This window comes from Poromitra crassiceps (genome assembly GCF_964638095.1).
Source record: "Poromitra crassiceps genome assembly, chromosome: 18".
In the NCBI taxonomy this organism is placed as follows: Eukaryota; Metazoa; Chordata; class Actinopteri; order Beryciformes; family Melamphaidae; genus Poromitra; species Poromitra crassiceps.
The window spans coordinates 30321986-30336879 of record NC_139636.1 but is presented as its reverse complement, the minus strand read 5'-3'; the positions used below and the strand labels follow the sequence as shown (position 1 = coordinate 30336879).

General features: G+C 44.0%; 1 protein-coding gene across 2 annotated transcripts in view; it reads left to right on the top strand.

The window, feature by feature from the left end:
- ranbp10 (RAN binding protein 10) overlaps window positions 1-8665 on the top strand; it is a 48644-nt gene extending 39979 nt beyond the window's left edge. The window contains exons 12-16 of one of the 2 annotated variants that reach the window (XR_014553515.1): window positions 1504-1652; window positions 3405-3516; window positions 3620-3761; window positions 4677-5160; window positions 5203-8665. Coding sequence is in view for 1 of the 2 variants with exons in the window: in XM_083655067.1 (XP_083511193.1) it covers window positions 1504-1652; window positions 3405-3516; window positions 3620-3750 (392 nt within the window). In the remaining variant the exon portion in view is untranslated. Of the gene's footprint in view, window positions 1-1503; window positions 1653-3404; window positions 3517-3619; window positions 3762-4676 lie in introns of both variants that reach the window. The other variant, XM_083655067.1, reaches the window with a different exon arrangement.
- Window positions 8666-14894: the final 6229 nt, after the last annotated feature.

The window sequence follows — 14894 nt, the reverse complement described above, 5'->3', positions numbered from 1 at the left end:
GGTGTAAAGTAGAGAGGGGGCGGGGGTGGGGGAGGAGCACCTCTGTGTGTAGAGTAGAGAGGGGGCGGGGCTGGGGGGAGGAGCACCTCCAGGTGTAAAGTAGAGAGGGGGCGGGGCTGGGGGGAATTTGGGCCATGACCACACAATGGGGAGTTGTGAAAACTGACCACAGCTGCACTTCACTGTCTGAGCAGCATAGCCTTAAGTGAATCGCATTGACATTCAACAAACTATCATGACATGCAGACTCTGAAAACAAGTTGCTAAAAATACATAATGGGCGATAACTGCCTAAACGTTCACGGCATATAATTGTTTGCCCATAACGTTAGTTAATTAAACAACCCTGCAACTCACGCCCAGATGCATCGATTTCCTCGAGTCTCAAGCGCTACAAAGAAAACAGGTCTTTGCTATGTTCAGTCCTAAAATGCATCAAACCTACTAGAATTATACAGAATACAGGAAGCTAGACGTTTTTACCTTCAAAATAAAATAAATGTATTACTTAGTAACAAAAAATCAGAATGGTCGACTCATTACGGGTTAAAATTTACTTTTCAAAGGGAGCGGATATTCTTCCAGTTTATCTCTGTTCTGTGTCTTTCGGATCACACACACAAAAAAACATTACACGTGCATTTACTTTATTTAATTGCCATTATTGTGAAGGTTATACCCGGAAGTTTTCGTTTTATCCTGCCTGACTTGACGCTACTCGGAATTTGCGGTTCTGCCCTTGAATCGTCACAAACGCTGTGTAAACGTTAAATCAAAGGCATGAACGCAACCAGATCCAGATACCCTACCTAGTGATGTCCAATACTGGGAAGCGAGACGACCCTCGCGTCCAAAAATGCTCATTAAATGTGTGTGCTGTGCGAAGCTCTGCAGAAATTAAATAAGATCAAAGCCATGAGCGTTTCACTCCAGCAACATGTAGCCTGTTGGCTGACACACACAGAGCAGGTTTGAGCTTCATTTGGAAAAACTGAAACTGCATGATGTGTTTTCGCTCGCTCATTCACATCGACTATTTATATAATAATAATCTGTCACGCTGGCTTTCTGTCTCTCTCCCCCGCCTCATGCTCTCACTGAGCTGGCTACTTCACGGAGCTCTGGAGGGGAGGGGGGACCTATCCGCCCCTGTGACTACATAGCACGCTAGTGTCTCCTCCGGATAGTAGGAGGGTCGCGGGAGCGCGCATAGCTCACCAAAATGTGTTCATACATACACCTCTCTCTCACACACACCTCTCTCTCTCTCTCTCTCTCTCTCTCTCTCTCTCTCTCTCTCTCTGTCTGTCTCTCACCTCTCTCTCCCTCTCTCTGGAGGACAGATCCATGGCTCACGTCACAAATCCAAATAGAAGACAGGTGTATTTTGACTCTTGAACTCCACGATGCCTCCCTGCCCTGGTGCAGCCCGGGCCGTCACACCCAGCTTAGAGTAGGACATGTTTGTACGTGTCTATTCACACTGTGTGTGCATGTTTACAGCAGAGGAGGCCTGCAGCAGCAGACAGCTGTGCGGAGGCAACCAGGCAGCCACAGAGAGGATGATCCAGTTCGGCAGGGAGCTGCAGACGCTCAACGAACAGCTGTGCCGCGAGTACGGCAAGAACGCCGCGCACAAGAAGATGTTACAGGTACACACACACACACACACACACACACACACACACACACACACACACACACACACACACACACCGCTGTGCTACAACAGGTAACCATTGAAGTGATGCCAGAACCGGCAATGATGAGATTTTGTTCCGCTGGCAGCAGTTCCTGCTGGTCGCTGCGTTCTGTACGAGCTGTAGACGTTTGATTTATTTGACCAAATAGTTTCTGGGCAGGGCGTGAGTCTGATATGCAGAGGTGTGCAGCACCTGACCTGAGTCCAGGTCAGGGGGGGGGGAGAGAGAGATGCAGGTAGGCGGAGCCGCAGAGTTTTTCTGTTGAGAATAAACAGAGCAGCACTATTCTTACGGGCATCACTTGGTCCATTTCAGGAGCTTGCTGCTGAAAAGTTTTGTGTTGCGCATCCAAGTCTTTCATAAAAAGTATAGGCTAGTAGCCTACGTTATTACCTCGCAGGCTCGAGTCGCAAGCATTGTGGACTTCCGTGGTCACTGGGCACTATAGGCTACTCTCTCTCTCTTTAAATCGATGTTTCTCATCTCCTCCCGATCAGAAATGTCGGCTTTTCTTTTCGCATGCCAGAGATGATGGATTATTATGATTATATCGCCTCTTCTAGCGCTTTCTAGCACACATCAGTTGACCACAAACAGGCAACATGCGTCGCAAACTGCGGTAAAAACCCTGATTGAGACGCATATTCCGAATGCGCTGTATACATGATCAAAGAATCCTCCGAAAACCCGAATAATACTGGAATAACCCAGATGTCTTAATCGGAAAATGCTAAATTCGGAAATAAGGCAAATTCGGAAAATGCAAGTGGAATATGCTGTTTACATGACCCCTTATCAAATTCAGAATATTGTCATTTTCCGAATAATAGTGGAATATTGTGTGCATGTAAACGTAGTCAATGTTCGCTATAACATGAGTAATCATTTATTTTGACCAAATAATAATGTCTTGACAGCAAATTAGAGCCGTGTCAAATCATCTGCGCCCCCAAAATGAAGCGCAAACGGGATTTGGGCGGTTTTAAGCACTAGAATTATTCACAGGTGTGACCAGGCAATGCCTGGGCATTACAGTCAATCCAATCAGATTCCCCTCTCGCAATTGCTGTGTTCAGGCATGCAATATGCTGTAATTCACTCCATGCGTAATAGAGTGGACTCATTCGTGCCGAGGACAGAGAGAGATGGAGAGAGCTTATTGACAGATCATCTGTGCTGCCAACGACCCTCCAGGTTATGGGATAGGTGAAGGTGAATAGCCTATTGTTTAGAAAAAGAAGGTTGCACTTCAACAATGGGTTTTTCAGTGGAGTGCCAAACCCAAAATCCAAAATATGTTCAGAAACAGTTGAAAGGGCACATCTCAGTTTTCAAAGTCAAGGAGGACAAAATACTCACATTTCACTTGATTTATTGGCTCACATCACACAAAAACAAAAGGCTTACGCGTTTCGGCAAAGAGCCTTCTTCAGAGTCTATTGCAAGTAGGCTCATGTCCATTGTCCAACAAGTTTTCTCAGTTCATTTCCCTCTTTGCGATGTGATAAAAGTTTCTCAGTGAGTTATAGTTGATTGCCTCACTGAATTATCTGCTAATACCCAATTTTAGCAGCAGAATTTGATGTCCTGGCGTGGCAAGGCTGTGCGTAATGACATATCCAAAAGGAATTTTACTCTGCACTGCGCTGCACAGCACGGAGATTATGGTGCGATAGGATGACTGTGTCTGTGTCTGTGTAGGATGCGTTCAGCCTGCTAGCGTACTCAGACCCGTGGAACTGCCCGGTGGGCCAGCAGCTAGACCCCATGCAGAGAGAAACACTCTGCTCCGCACTCAATAGCGCCATTCTGGGTAAGAGACACCAACATACACACACACACACACACACACACACAGACTGTTGTGACCGATGTGTTGCACCCTACCTGCTCTCATAGTGTGTTTTCCTCCACAGAGTCTCAGAACCTGCCTAAGCAGCCTCCGCTCATGCTGGCGCTGGGTCAGGCCACAGAGTGTGTTCAGCTCATGGCCCGGGTCCGTTCTGGCTCCTGCTCCTTTGCCAGAGTAGACAACTTTTTGCACTAGCCCAAGTCCAGGTGAGTGGAGGTCACACTATGCATGTAGTGTTATGGTATTTCATACATATACATATATACCCACATCAAAAATAAAATGAAATAAAATATGATGAGATATGTATTGCACAAATATAAATTAAATTGAAAAAAAGAAAATAAATCTCACAAACGTCAAATTCAAATATCCAGACGTTATAGGGTTCCATTACATTACATTACGTGACATTACATACTTACATGTAATGTACTGTAATACCAGGGTTCCCACAGGTCCTGGAAATCCTTGAAAGTTTGTGAATTTGAGGGGGGAAATCAAGGCCTTGAAAGTTTTTGAAAATAGACATAAATGGACATAAATGGCGTACCGCAGGAATGAGTCCAGAAGAGCAGGACGCTCTTGGCACTTGGGGTTGGTACGTGTAAAAGGCAATGGGGTTTTAATGGGGATTTAGGTTAAATGCATGAAATAAAGTTTGTGGTGAACAAAAGCTTATGAATCAGCCAAGTTTGTGTTCAGCAAGATCATCTTCACAAATGAGGACCACTTTTATGACTTTTGAAGTGTTATCCCATTGCCTTTTTACACCTATGAACCACAACAATATGTCATCCCTGCAGTATTCTACAGTATTATACTGTAAATATATATATGACCAAGTGTATAATACACTTCCCACATTTCTGCTGTGGGTAAAGTAGTTAAACATAAAACAAATTATGAAATTAAGGTCCAGGTTGTAAAATACTGAAATTCTCCACGTAACATCTAAGCACGCACACACACACACACACACACACACACACACACACACACACACACACACACACACACACACACACACACACACACACACACACACACACACACACACACACACACACACACACAGTGCTCCTTACCTGGCTCAGAGCGTTCCCCCTCTCTCTCCGCAGGTTCATGTTAAGCAGCGCTGAGCGGAGGAGGCGTGGCCGGCAGGTAGTTGTCACGGCGACGGAGGAAGAGAGCATGCGTGTGATTGGTGTGTTTGGCTGTCCGTCAGACTGAGCCAGCGGGGACAGACAAGAGGAGCGGCGGAGAGCCGAGGAGAAAGCTTCTTTTTAATTTAGTATTATCAAATACAGAAATGTGTGACACTATTTAAAGATCATTAATTATTATTCTGTTTATCTAGACTTTTTTTGTTCTTTTTGTTTTGGTCAGTTTGTTGTGCTCATCTTGGACGAAAGATTCTAATTCCCTTTTTATTTCCCCTTTTTTGTTTTTATGGGTGGATTTGGATTCCCTACGACTCAGTATTTTACTCACATGTTGTTGTTGTTGTTGTTGTTCTTGTTATCGTTGTTGTTCATTATATCACAGAGCACAATACTCACGGTCGGTTTCCGCGGTAACACGCTCTGCTGCCCCGGAGCATAGGTCGGTTTCCGCGGTAACACGCTCTGCTGCCCCGGAGCATAGGTCGGTTTCCACGGTAACACGCTCTGCTGCCCCGGAGCATAGGTCATCTCTACTGTACCTTAGTAATGTTAAGTCTTCACTGAGAAAATGCAGCAAAACATGCCAAGTACTCATTCTGGGCCCTTTGCTCCCTCAGTAACACTGTAAACGCACGCAGGCAATTTGCTATAGAAACTGATGCGGATAAAGCCGTTACCACTTTAGAGCACAACAGTGCTCGTTTGGAAAATGATTCTCTCTTCAGCTGTCAGAAGGTGCGAGGAAGCGGTCGGTTGAGAGATCTAAATGCCAATACAGTTGTACTCAGTGTAGAAGGAGTCTCTTGCGCTTCAGCCCCTCCACAGACAGAACAGGACAGTAAAAATAACAAAGTCAAAGAAGATGCTGGAGCGCTCGACTCACTGGAAAGTTAGCTTATTAACTTTAAGTTAACTTCTTAACTTCCCAGTGAAGCGAGTGCTCCAGGATCCTCGTTGACACTTATACTCCGCTCAGGGTTCAAAAGCCGCTTTAGTCGTGCTACTGCAGGATGTCCAGTAGGTGCTGCTGTCACACTTTCTATCATCTCCCCTAGTTGATGTAGGACTTCCTTTTACCATTTTGAACTGTGACCAGTAACTATAGCTATAGCTATAGCTGAAGTGTACTAAAGTATATAGCTATAGCACATAGCTATAGCTATGTACTATAGCTATAGCTATGTACTATAGCTTGCTCAGCCGGTCGCTTCTGTGCTTGCTTGGTCTACAAAAATGTCCCCACCCTTTGGCGGCCACAGTTTTCGCCTTAGGAGGCTGAACTGTGTGTAGGGTGAGCCAAGGTGTCCCGTACCTCAGCGTGAACAAACCTATTCTCTGACTGTGCAGAAGCCATTTCGAACTCGGGTTCAAGCTGAGGCAGTTGGGTTGATCAGCAGCAAAATAGAAAAAGGGATTAAATTCAGATCGAAATGGGCAGTTGGAGCCAGAGCTTCTTCTGAAAAGTCTCCACTTCGCACCGATCTTTTTTGCGCCGTCAGTAGGACTTTTATTTCGGCGCCACTGTGATCGTGTTCTTCACCTTCATACATCCTCCACCTTCATACGTCCTCCACATCGTTTGTTTGGGAAATTGAGTCATCATCATCTGTTCTCTGTCTATGTGTTGTCGTCGTCGTCGTTGTTGTTGTTACGCTGACTGCAACTGCATCGGATTTCTGGGTATCATGATATACAGTGTTGGGAGTAACTAGTTACTAAGTAACTAGTTACTGTAACTTAACTACTTTTTTCAGTAACTAGTAATCTAACTAATTACTTTTTCAAATTCAGTAACTCAGTTACAGTTACTAAAATAGTAAATGGGCTAGTTACTAGTTACTTTAGGACATGAAAATAACGGACAACTTCAGAGGATTACCCAGTTTCTGATCCTCAGACCTAGTCCGGGGAGAGAGCTGCAGCCAGAGCCCCAGAGGCTAAGGACCTTGATAGGCTATAAGCCTCCCCAATAAGCGAAGGTTCAATGCCACACTGTGGCACAGCAACACTAACATAATGTGTGCATTAATAACAATCGAAGCGGACTTTTAAAAGTAATGCAAAAGTTACTTTCCCTGGTAACTAATTACTTTGAAGTAACTGGTAACTTTAAAGTAATTCAATTACCTTTTGAGAGAAGTAACTAGTAACTGTAACTAATTACCAATTTTCAGTAACTTTCCCAACACTGATGATATATATGGTATTTGTATCATGATATATATGGTATTTGTATCATGATATGTATGGTATTTGTATCATGATATGTATGGTATTTGTATCATGAATTGGATTTGTTTTCTTTCTTTTTTTTGACTGTCATCAAAACTTATTCCTTCTTTCTTTGGATCTCTTGTTTGAGCTGTCGAGACGTCTCGCTCCAGAAAGACACCACCTTTGTGTTCTATTGACTGAAGCGCAGCACCGGAAAATAACCCCCCCCCCCCCCCCCCCCGAGTCAACCGTGCGCCTCTCCTCCAGGCCCGTCCCAGCCGCCCACCCTTATAGCCGCCAGTCGCTTCTAATCTGGACTCGCTGTAGCGTAGCCCCGCCCCCAAAAGTGTATATTGCCATTCATAAGAGTATCTCATTCTATGGTAGAGAAATACGGAGTTCTATTATACTCGGGACGTGTGTATGCACTCGGGACGTGTGTATGCGGTGTGGGCTGGATTGTTTTTTTTATAAACTTCTGCTATGATAGGAGCTATTCTAATGGTTACACACACACACACATACACACACACACTGGTAACACTTTATACTACTGCCTGCGTTTTAAGAGTAGCTCCCTGTCATTTCCATGTCATTTCCCTGAACTTATGGTGTAACTTCCACGTATGAATCAGTACGCACAAAATACTTACCGGTTCTACTGGTAAGTACAGCGGAAGAAAAAAAGACAATGAACAAGGGAGTAACAATTAGGTGTTTAGAGTGTCACTTCCTGACATTTACTGTGTAATTACCCAGAACGTATATAATACAGAGTACTTACTCTGTACTTAGAGAACTTACATAGTAAGAACGAAAGAACGTGCACTGTAAACGTCATAATCCAGCCTGCACCCTGTTATTTACAGAGTAAGTACTCCGTACTGAAGTGTCTTGCTCAAGGGCACTTCGACACGCAGCCCGGAGGAGCGAGCCTCGAACCGGGAACCTTCTGATTCCCAGTAATTGTCAGGAAGTTGTACTAGAAAACCCAAATTGTTACTCCCAGTAGGAACCGGTAAGTATTTTGTTTGTACTTATTCGTACAAAGAAGTGACACCATCAATTCCGGGAAATGACATGATGATGACGGGGAGTTGCACTCTACAACGTGGGCTGTCTGATCTGCTTCTACACTTGTAAAGGACTTCTGTTACACACACACACACACACGCGCGCGCGCGTACGTGAGAGAACAACTTCTGTTGCATACCTGTAGGGAACAAGTCTCCCAGCTTGTCCTTTTGTGTTTGGACCCGGGCCCCGTCCTCTAGCACTGTTTTCTCTGTCCCTACGTAGATGTTAGCCGCTGATCTCACGGTGGGACGCTTGGCTTTAGATCAGTGATTAGTCTGAGGAGAAGGAGGGACGCCAACAGTGTTGGAATGGGGCCCCGCCCGAGGCCTCCCAAAGCCGCGCGGGCTTCATCTGGAGAGGCCGGAGAAAACGGAATTAGGCATTTACAAGACAACAAGCTGTGCACAATTGACTTCTATGATTTTAATTTCATATTTTGAGTTTTGAGTTTTAGCAACAAAAAATGAAAAATAAACAAAAAAATTGTGAAATGAGTTACCCTCTACTTAGCATGAGACTTTTAAAACCTTTAAAACGATATTACAAAAAAGGAAAAATGATCATTAAAAAAAACATACCTATGTACTGGAAACATGATTAGAAAAAAGAAATATTGTATTCTGTTTAATTTTGACAGAATTATTTTTATTAAAATACACATCCATAAGCATATTTTTGGTATTGTGTTGTTATTTGGTGTTTTCTTATTATTCTGCTCCTCACAGACCAGAACACATGCAAGTCAGTTGGATTGAATACATTAACTATGAAAATAGTGTCCGCTGTTTATCTCCCTTTCTGCTGCAGCATGTTGAAGAAATAAATGTTCAGTTTGAACAACACCCATTGCAGTGCCCCTGGAAGGGTCCAGCCACTATGCCCCCCCCCCCTCCCCTGCACGCGCTTTACTCATATCAATGCTTTTCAGTCTGTTAACAGATTATTATTTGGGTCTAAAGCCTTTGCCTGCTCCCGCTTTTTGTTTTGCCTTGAGATTTTGGCATCCTGACTTGTTTTGCTCCTGGCATTTTGCCATCGCCGGTCTTGTTTTGTTTGCTATCACTTGTCTGTGTTGTGTGTTACACCATAAATGGTCCCTGCGCTGCTGCCCCAAGCAAAATGGTCCGCCCCAAGCCTGCCTTGTTCTTCTTCTTCTTTTGGCTTTCCGGCAGACTAGATGCCTTGCGGCACATTGCTGCCTCTCACTGCACTGGTCGGATGGGGGATTACATCAGAATGGCACTATTTTCCACAGGAGCACTCCTGCCCGAGCATGCCTTGTTACTGCTGCTGTGTTTTGTGTATTTGTTCGACTCCTTGCAAAAAAATAAATTAGTTGCCGCATTTTCAGGATGGGAGATATATTTTAGTGTTAAAAAAAAATGTGCCTGGCTCCAGCGCCCCCCTAGTGGCGACGCCCCTCGAAGCTTACCCCTTTACCCCCCCTTATGGGCAGACCTGTCCACTACACAACACTGTATTTACATAGGTTACATATTTGCAGGAATGAGAGGGATCTCACACTTGTACTGATGTCCAGCATGACTGGTGACGAGGGAAACATGAGTTTGTTTACTGCGTCGCACCATGCACCATGCACCATGCACCATGCACCATGCACCATGCACCATGCACCGGGTCTGCCTGGTGCGCGGGGTTCTGGAGGGGGGTCTCAGGCGGGGGTGTGGGACCCGGGCAGGGTGAGGGGCAGGGCGGGTGGTGGGTGTGTCTGCCCAGCAGAGGGGCACTTGGCCTGGGTGGTGGCAGCCTGGAGGTTGGGGTGGCTGGCCTCTCCTCCTCTCCTCTCCTCCCCTCTCCTCTCTCCCCTCCTCTTCTCCCCCTCTCTCCTCTCTCCTCTCCCCTCCTCTTCTCTCCTCTTCTCTCCCCCTCCCCCCTCCTCTTCTCTCCCCCTCTCCTCTGGATCCCCCCACCCACCCCGGGCAGCGGTCGCCTTTTATACACGGTCCCAAACCGCAGGACAATGCGATTGGCTGGCTCAGATTTGAACAGATCAGAGCCAGCCAATCGCGTTATCCTGTGATGACGTAATGTCCTGTGCCCCATGACCGGATGGACCATATATGGACTTCCTCCCCTCGTGCTATCATAGCTGCTGACTGTTACTGCACTATCCGTCAGATCCCTTTGCAATACCAACCCCTAACTATCAACAACAACAACAACTACTACTAACTACTACAAGACATAAAGACCGAAAGAGGCTACGTTGTTACTGTGTCTGTCGGAGACACGGCCTAACGTTAACATTTAATATGAGCCGAATATCAGCCTGCGCTCAGCTATGTATACAGGAAGTAAACCGGATATTCAGGTGGGTTGTGACGGTTGTTATTGTTGTCAAGTTAAAACTGTCTATAGTCTGGTCTCTGGTTTATAATACTGCCGCTACTCTTGGCAGTGCACGTATGTAGCCTACAGACAAATACAAAAGAAAAGATTAAAGATTAATGAGAATTGATCAAGGGTTATATAAAAACAGTGTCAATGCCCATTTACTCATTCTAACACAAGAGTGACATGTATTTATGTATTTGAATTATAATATTGTATCAGTAGGCTATGTGGTGTTTGCCCAGCCCTTCATTGGGAAATGCAGCTTTATGGAGTGGGATCACGTGGAGATGGTCTTCAGAAACGTTGATGAGATTGACAGTAAGTAAACATTGTTTCAGATACATGGTGTAGTTGTGGAAAAGTGTGTGTGAGTTTGGAAGAGGAGTGCACCACTAGGTGGAGACATGCATCCATAGGTTCTATTATACAATCAATGATCCATAGCAGTGTTGATTTCGTAGATGAAAACTATGAGGAAAAATGTTAGTCGACTACCTACTTTCACTGGTGAAAACTAGACTAAAAATGTTAGGGATGGACGAATTGGGAAGAGATCCAATCAGAAGAGAATAAGAAGTTAAACATCTGTGTCTGTATTGCACATTCAAAACTTAAAACAATTCCAGAATAACAGATTAATATATCTTTACAATAAGTTTGGAAATTCTAATGAATAGTTACGGTTTTCTTTGACTAAGATGAGATGAAAATACTTAGACACTTAGTTGATGAAAACTTGACTAAATAAAATCAGGATGAGGTTGACTAAATATGATAAGAGTTTAAGAGAAAGTGGGTTATAGCTCACTCAGGTAAACATGTGAATGTTGTGTGATATGCAAAGGTTGTTGGTTCAATCCCAGCCTCAAGCAATTTCTTAAAAAGTACTCACATTATAAGCTGCAGCAGTGATCCTTCTTTATCATCACCAGTAGTTTGAACACTGATATAAATAAGCTGATGAAGGAGACTAGTCAGTCCCTGACTCTAGCTCAACTCACTGCGTCGGCCAATGACGCAAGGGTTGGCGGTTCGATCCCCGCTCCGTCCCAGCTGCTGTCGTTGTGTCCTTGGGCAAGACACCTAAGCCCAAATTGCTCCCGATGGTGTATGAATGGGTGAATGTAAACTACCTACTGATTGTAAAGCGCTTTGGATAAAAGCGCTATATAAATGCAGACCATTTACCCAACAACATGTTCGTAAAATCCACTCTGCTCTAAATAATAATGAACATGCTGTTGGAATATTTTGGTCATTATCATCATTACGCAGCATTACACCCACACGCTGGGCAAGCTGGACCTACATCAGATACATAGGATCTAATAAATGATTAGAACAGTCATTCTTCTACATTCTTTAATTGTGTTAACTGTAGTTGTGTTTAATAATTCATGAATTCGCTTGGGAGCCGAACCCCCTGGAGGTCCCCGGACCCCACACTGAGAACCATTGTTATAGAGGATCAAAAGAGTGCTTGTACTTATGTGTCCTTGTGTAGTTTATGTTGAATGATTTTTATTGTTTGTTTATATTTTTCTATACTTACCTGGTTGTGTGCTATTATTTCTTTTTAAGGGTTTCACTTACATTAGAGAGTCTTTCTGCAACAAAAGTGAAAAGGCTATAGAATTAGCATTTATTGAGCATAGCATTAGTCAATTAAGTGATATATAGTAAATGACAGCATACTGGTGATTATTAGATACAGGGGAGTACTTTATATTATATTCTATTATTAAAGGGCACGTACCTGCAGTTCACTGGTTCACCACAAGGGGTCTATACTATTGAGTACAAAGGGGTTAAGCAATCATAAATCAAACATATAACCTAAAGGGATTTATTATACCAGAGTATATAGTCAAGAACTCAGCAGCACTACCCATTCTAACCACTAGGGGGTACAAAAGTGCTACATATAGATCTATCACTGTGTAAACAAACTAACACAGCACAGGACAGGGCAAGCTACTATCTAAGTGGTTAATTACCTTTGCCAATTTTGTCTTTCTTTCAATAAAAAAAAATATTACGGTGGTGGTTTTGATTTGTGGTTCTCTGATATATTATCATTTCTTTAGCTGTCGTTGGTTATTCTTCGAAGTGTTAGATGACGTCATCATTCCTACTACGATGTCGACAGTGATGATGTCATATTTCGGATGTTCCCTCGGTGATGTCATACAGTTGTAGAAGGCTCTGCCTAGTGGCCAGGACACTAGCCTACTAGTGATGTCATATCTCACTGATGATGTCATAACGCAATGTGATGTCACGTTCAGGTCCTGTAGGAGTTGGCTCTGCTAGCTGTCCATCGATTCATCTCACGGCAACCTTCTGCAAACAGTTCTCATCATGGAACCTTGCAGACTCCGCTATCCAGTGCTACAGTGTTCAGTTATCAAGACGCCAGCCTGTCCAGTGCTACAGTGTTCCCAGTTATCAAGACGACAGCCTGGCCATCAAGTCTCCGCAGGTAAATCCTCCAGTCTCACAGTACGCCTAACACAAAGTTACACTTTAACTTCCTTTACTTGTGGAATCTAAAAATATTTGAGTGAGCTTAACGCTGAGATGAGCTTCATTATGTAATAATAGCAACAGTTAGTTATAAACCATAATTACCCATATTGGTATCAAATGTTACGATTCTACTGTTCATGCATGTAAATATAGAATCAATGGTCCAAGGTCATACCACATATTATAATTACTGATGATATTCATGTCATGTCATTTCCAAAGCCATATTGAAGATTTAACCCAATACAGTCACTGAGTTTGAAGAGATTCAGGTGAAAACTTCAAATCACTAAGGTATAATCACAAGTGAGTTATTTTAGTAGTTAGATAATCTGATTGAAATTGCACTTTGGGTGTGTTGGTCAGACTGAGAAGCAGGCCTATAATGATGAATGGGAGGAGGAAAGCAGGTTGTGGACAATGGGTTTTCATCATCATGTATTATGGCCTCTAGGCCTGTAGACGTCCTCACCGCACTGCCAGACCTCTGGCCTTCACAATTGGGATGGAACATTCAGCGTGGTTGCTATGGTACATGCGAGTTGCCATGGCAACCTGCTACAGCGTTCTCGCGCGGGGGAGGGGGGGGGGGGGGGTAAATAACACAACACCACCCACTCCTATATTGCTCAATCGCTGTAATGCATATTCATAGTCACACGTAAGCCATTAGGGATGTGCTTTATTAGTCTGCCCGTCCATCCAGTACTTTGTCCCTCCATCATTCCATCCATCGCTTCCATCCTCGCTTGACTAAATCATAATGAGTCTGAGGCCAGTTGAAGGATGCTCCCCGCCTGCTCCCCGCCTGCTCCCCGCCTGCTCCCTGCCTGCTCTCTGCTAGATTGTAATGGCTTCATAAGCGCTGCTGATTGAATTGATTGCCACAGTTGGAGTCTGCCTGAGATATACAATGGGGGTAGAATATGCATAGCACAGAACATTAATCAGCTGACACGGACAGGCTACAGAAGACTCACATTTTATTTCAGGTATAGCTGTAAATGAATACAGTAATATGGAAGAAGAGACAAAGAAAAAATTAAAACTGTTCTGTTTTATTGTTTGGTCCTGGACCTGTGTGTGTGTGCGTGTGTGTGTGTGTGTGTGTGTGTGTGTGTGTGTGTGTGTGTGTGTGCGTGTGTGTGTGTGTGCGTGCGTGCGTGCGTGTGTGTGTGTGTGTGTGTGTGGGGGTGTGTAACCTGCAGGTACAGAGATAAAACTGGTCATAATTGTCACCTCACTCTCTTCATACATACACACGGACACTTTCACCCATCTATACACACACACACACACACACACACACACACACACACCCCTACAACTTGACATTCGCCATTTGATGTCATGTGAAGTGCAGAGGAAACTTGAGCTGACTTTGATTATAGGCAAGTTCAAAGCCCCATCCCGATGTGTCCTGATCATGCACCCGCACCCGCACACACACAGAGGCCCATGATACACCTACATGATACACACCTACATGATACACACCTACACACCTACATGATACACACCTACATGATACACACCTACATGATACACACCTACATGATACACACCTACACACCTACATGATACACACCTACACACCTACATGATACACACCTACACACCTACATGATACACATCTATGATACACACTTACATGATACACACCTACACATGAGCCCATTCACAGAATGAAAACAATGCAGGATGATGGGAGAAAAAACAAAACAGTCTGCAAGACCTGGGAACCTTTTTGTGTATGCAGGTGCACCCTTGGCCAAATCTATAATCAAACCAAAATGGTAAATTAATTGACCAGAAATGGTCAATTACTAAAAAGTGGCATTGAAAGGCTTAAAATTCTGAAAAGTAATTTAGGAGGAGATCTGAAGGGTACTTCAAAGATTTAGCAAAAAGAAAGAGGGGAAATATTGTTCTGCCCTTTAGAGTTGTTAGGCAAATTACTTGCCCAGAAATTACTCAGAAAATTGGTCAATTAGATGG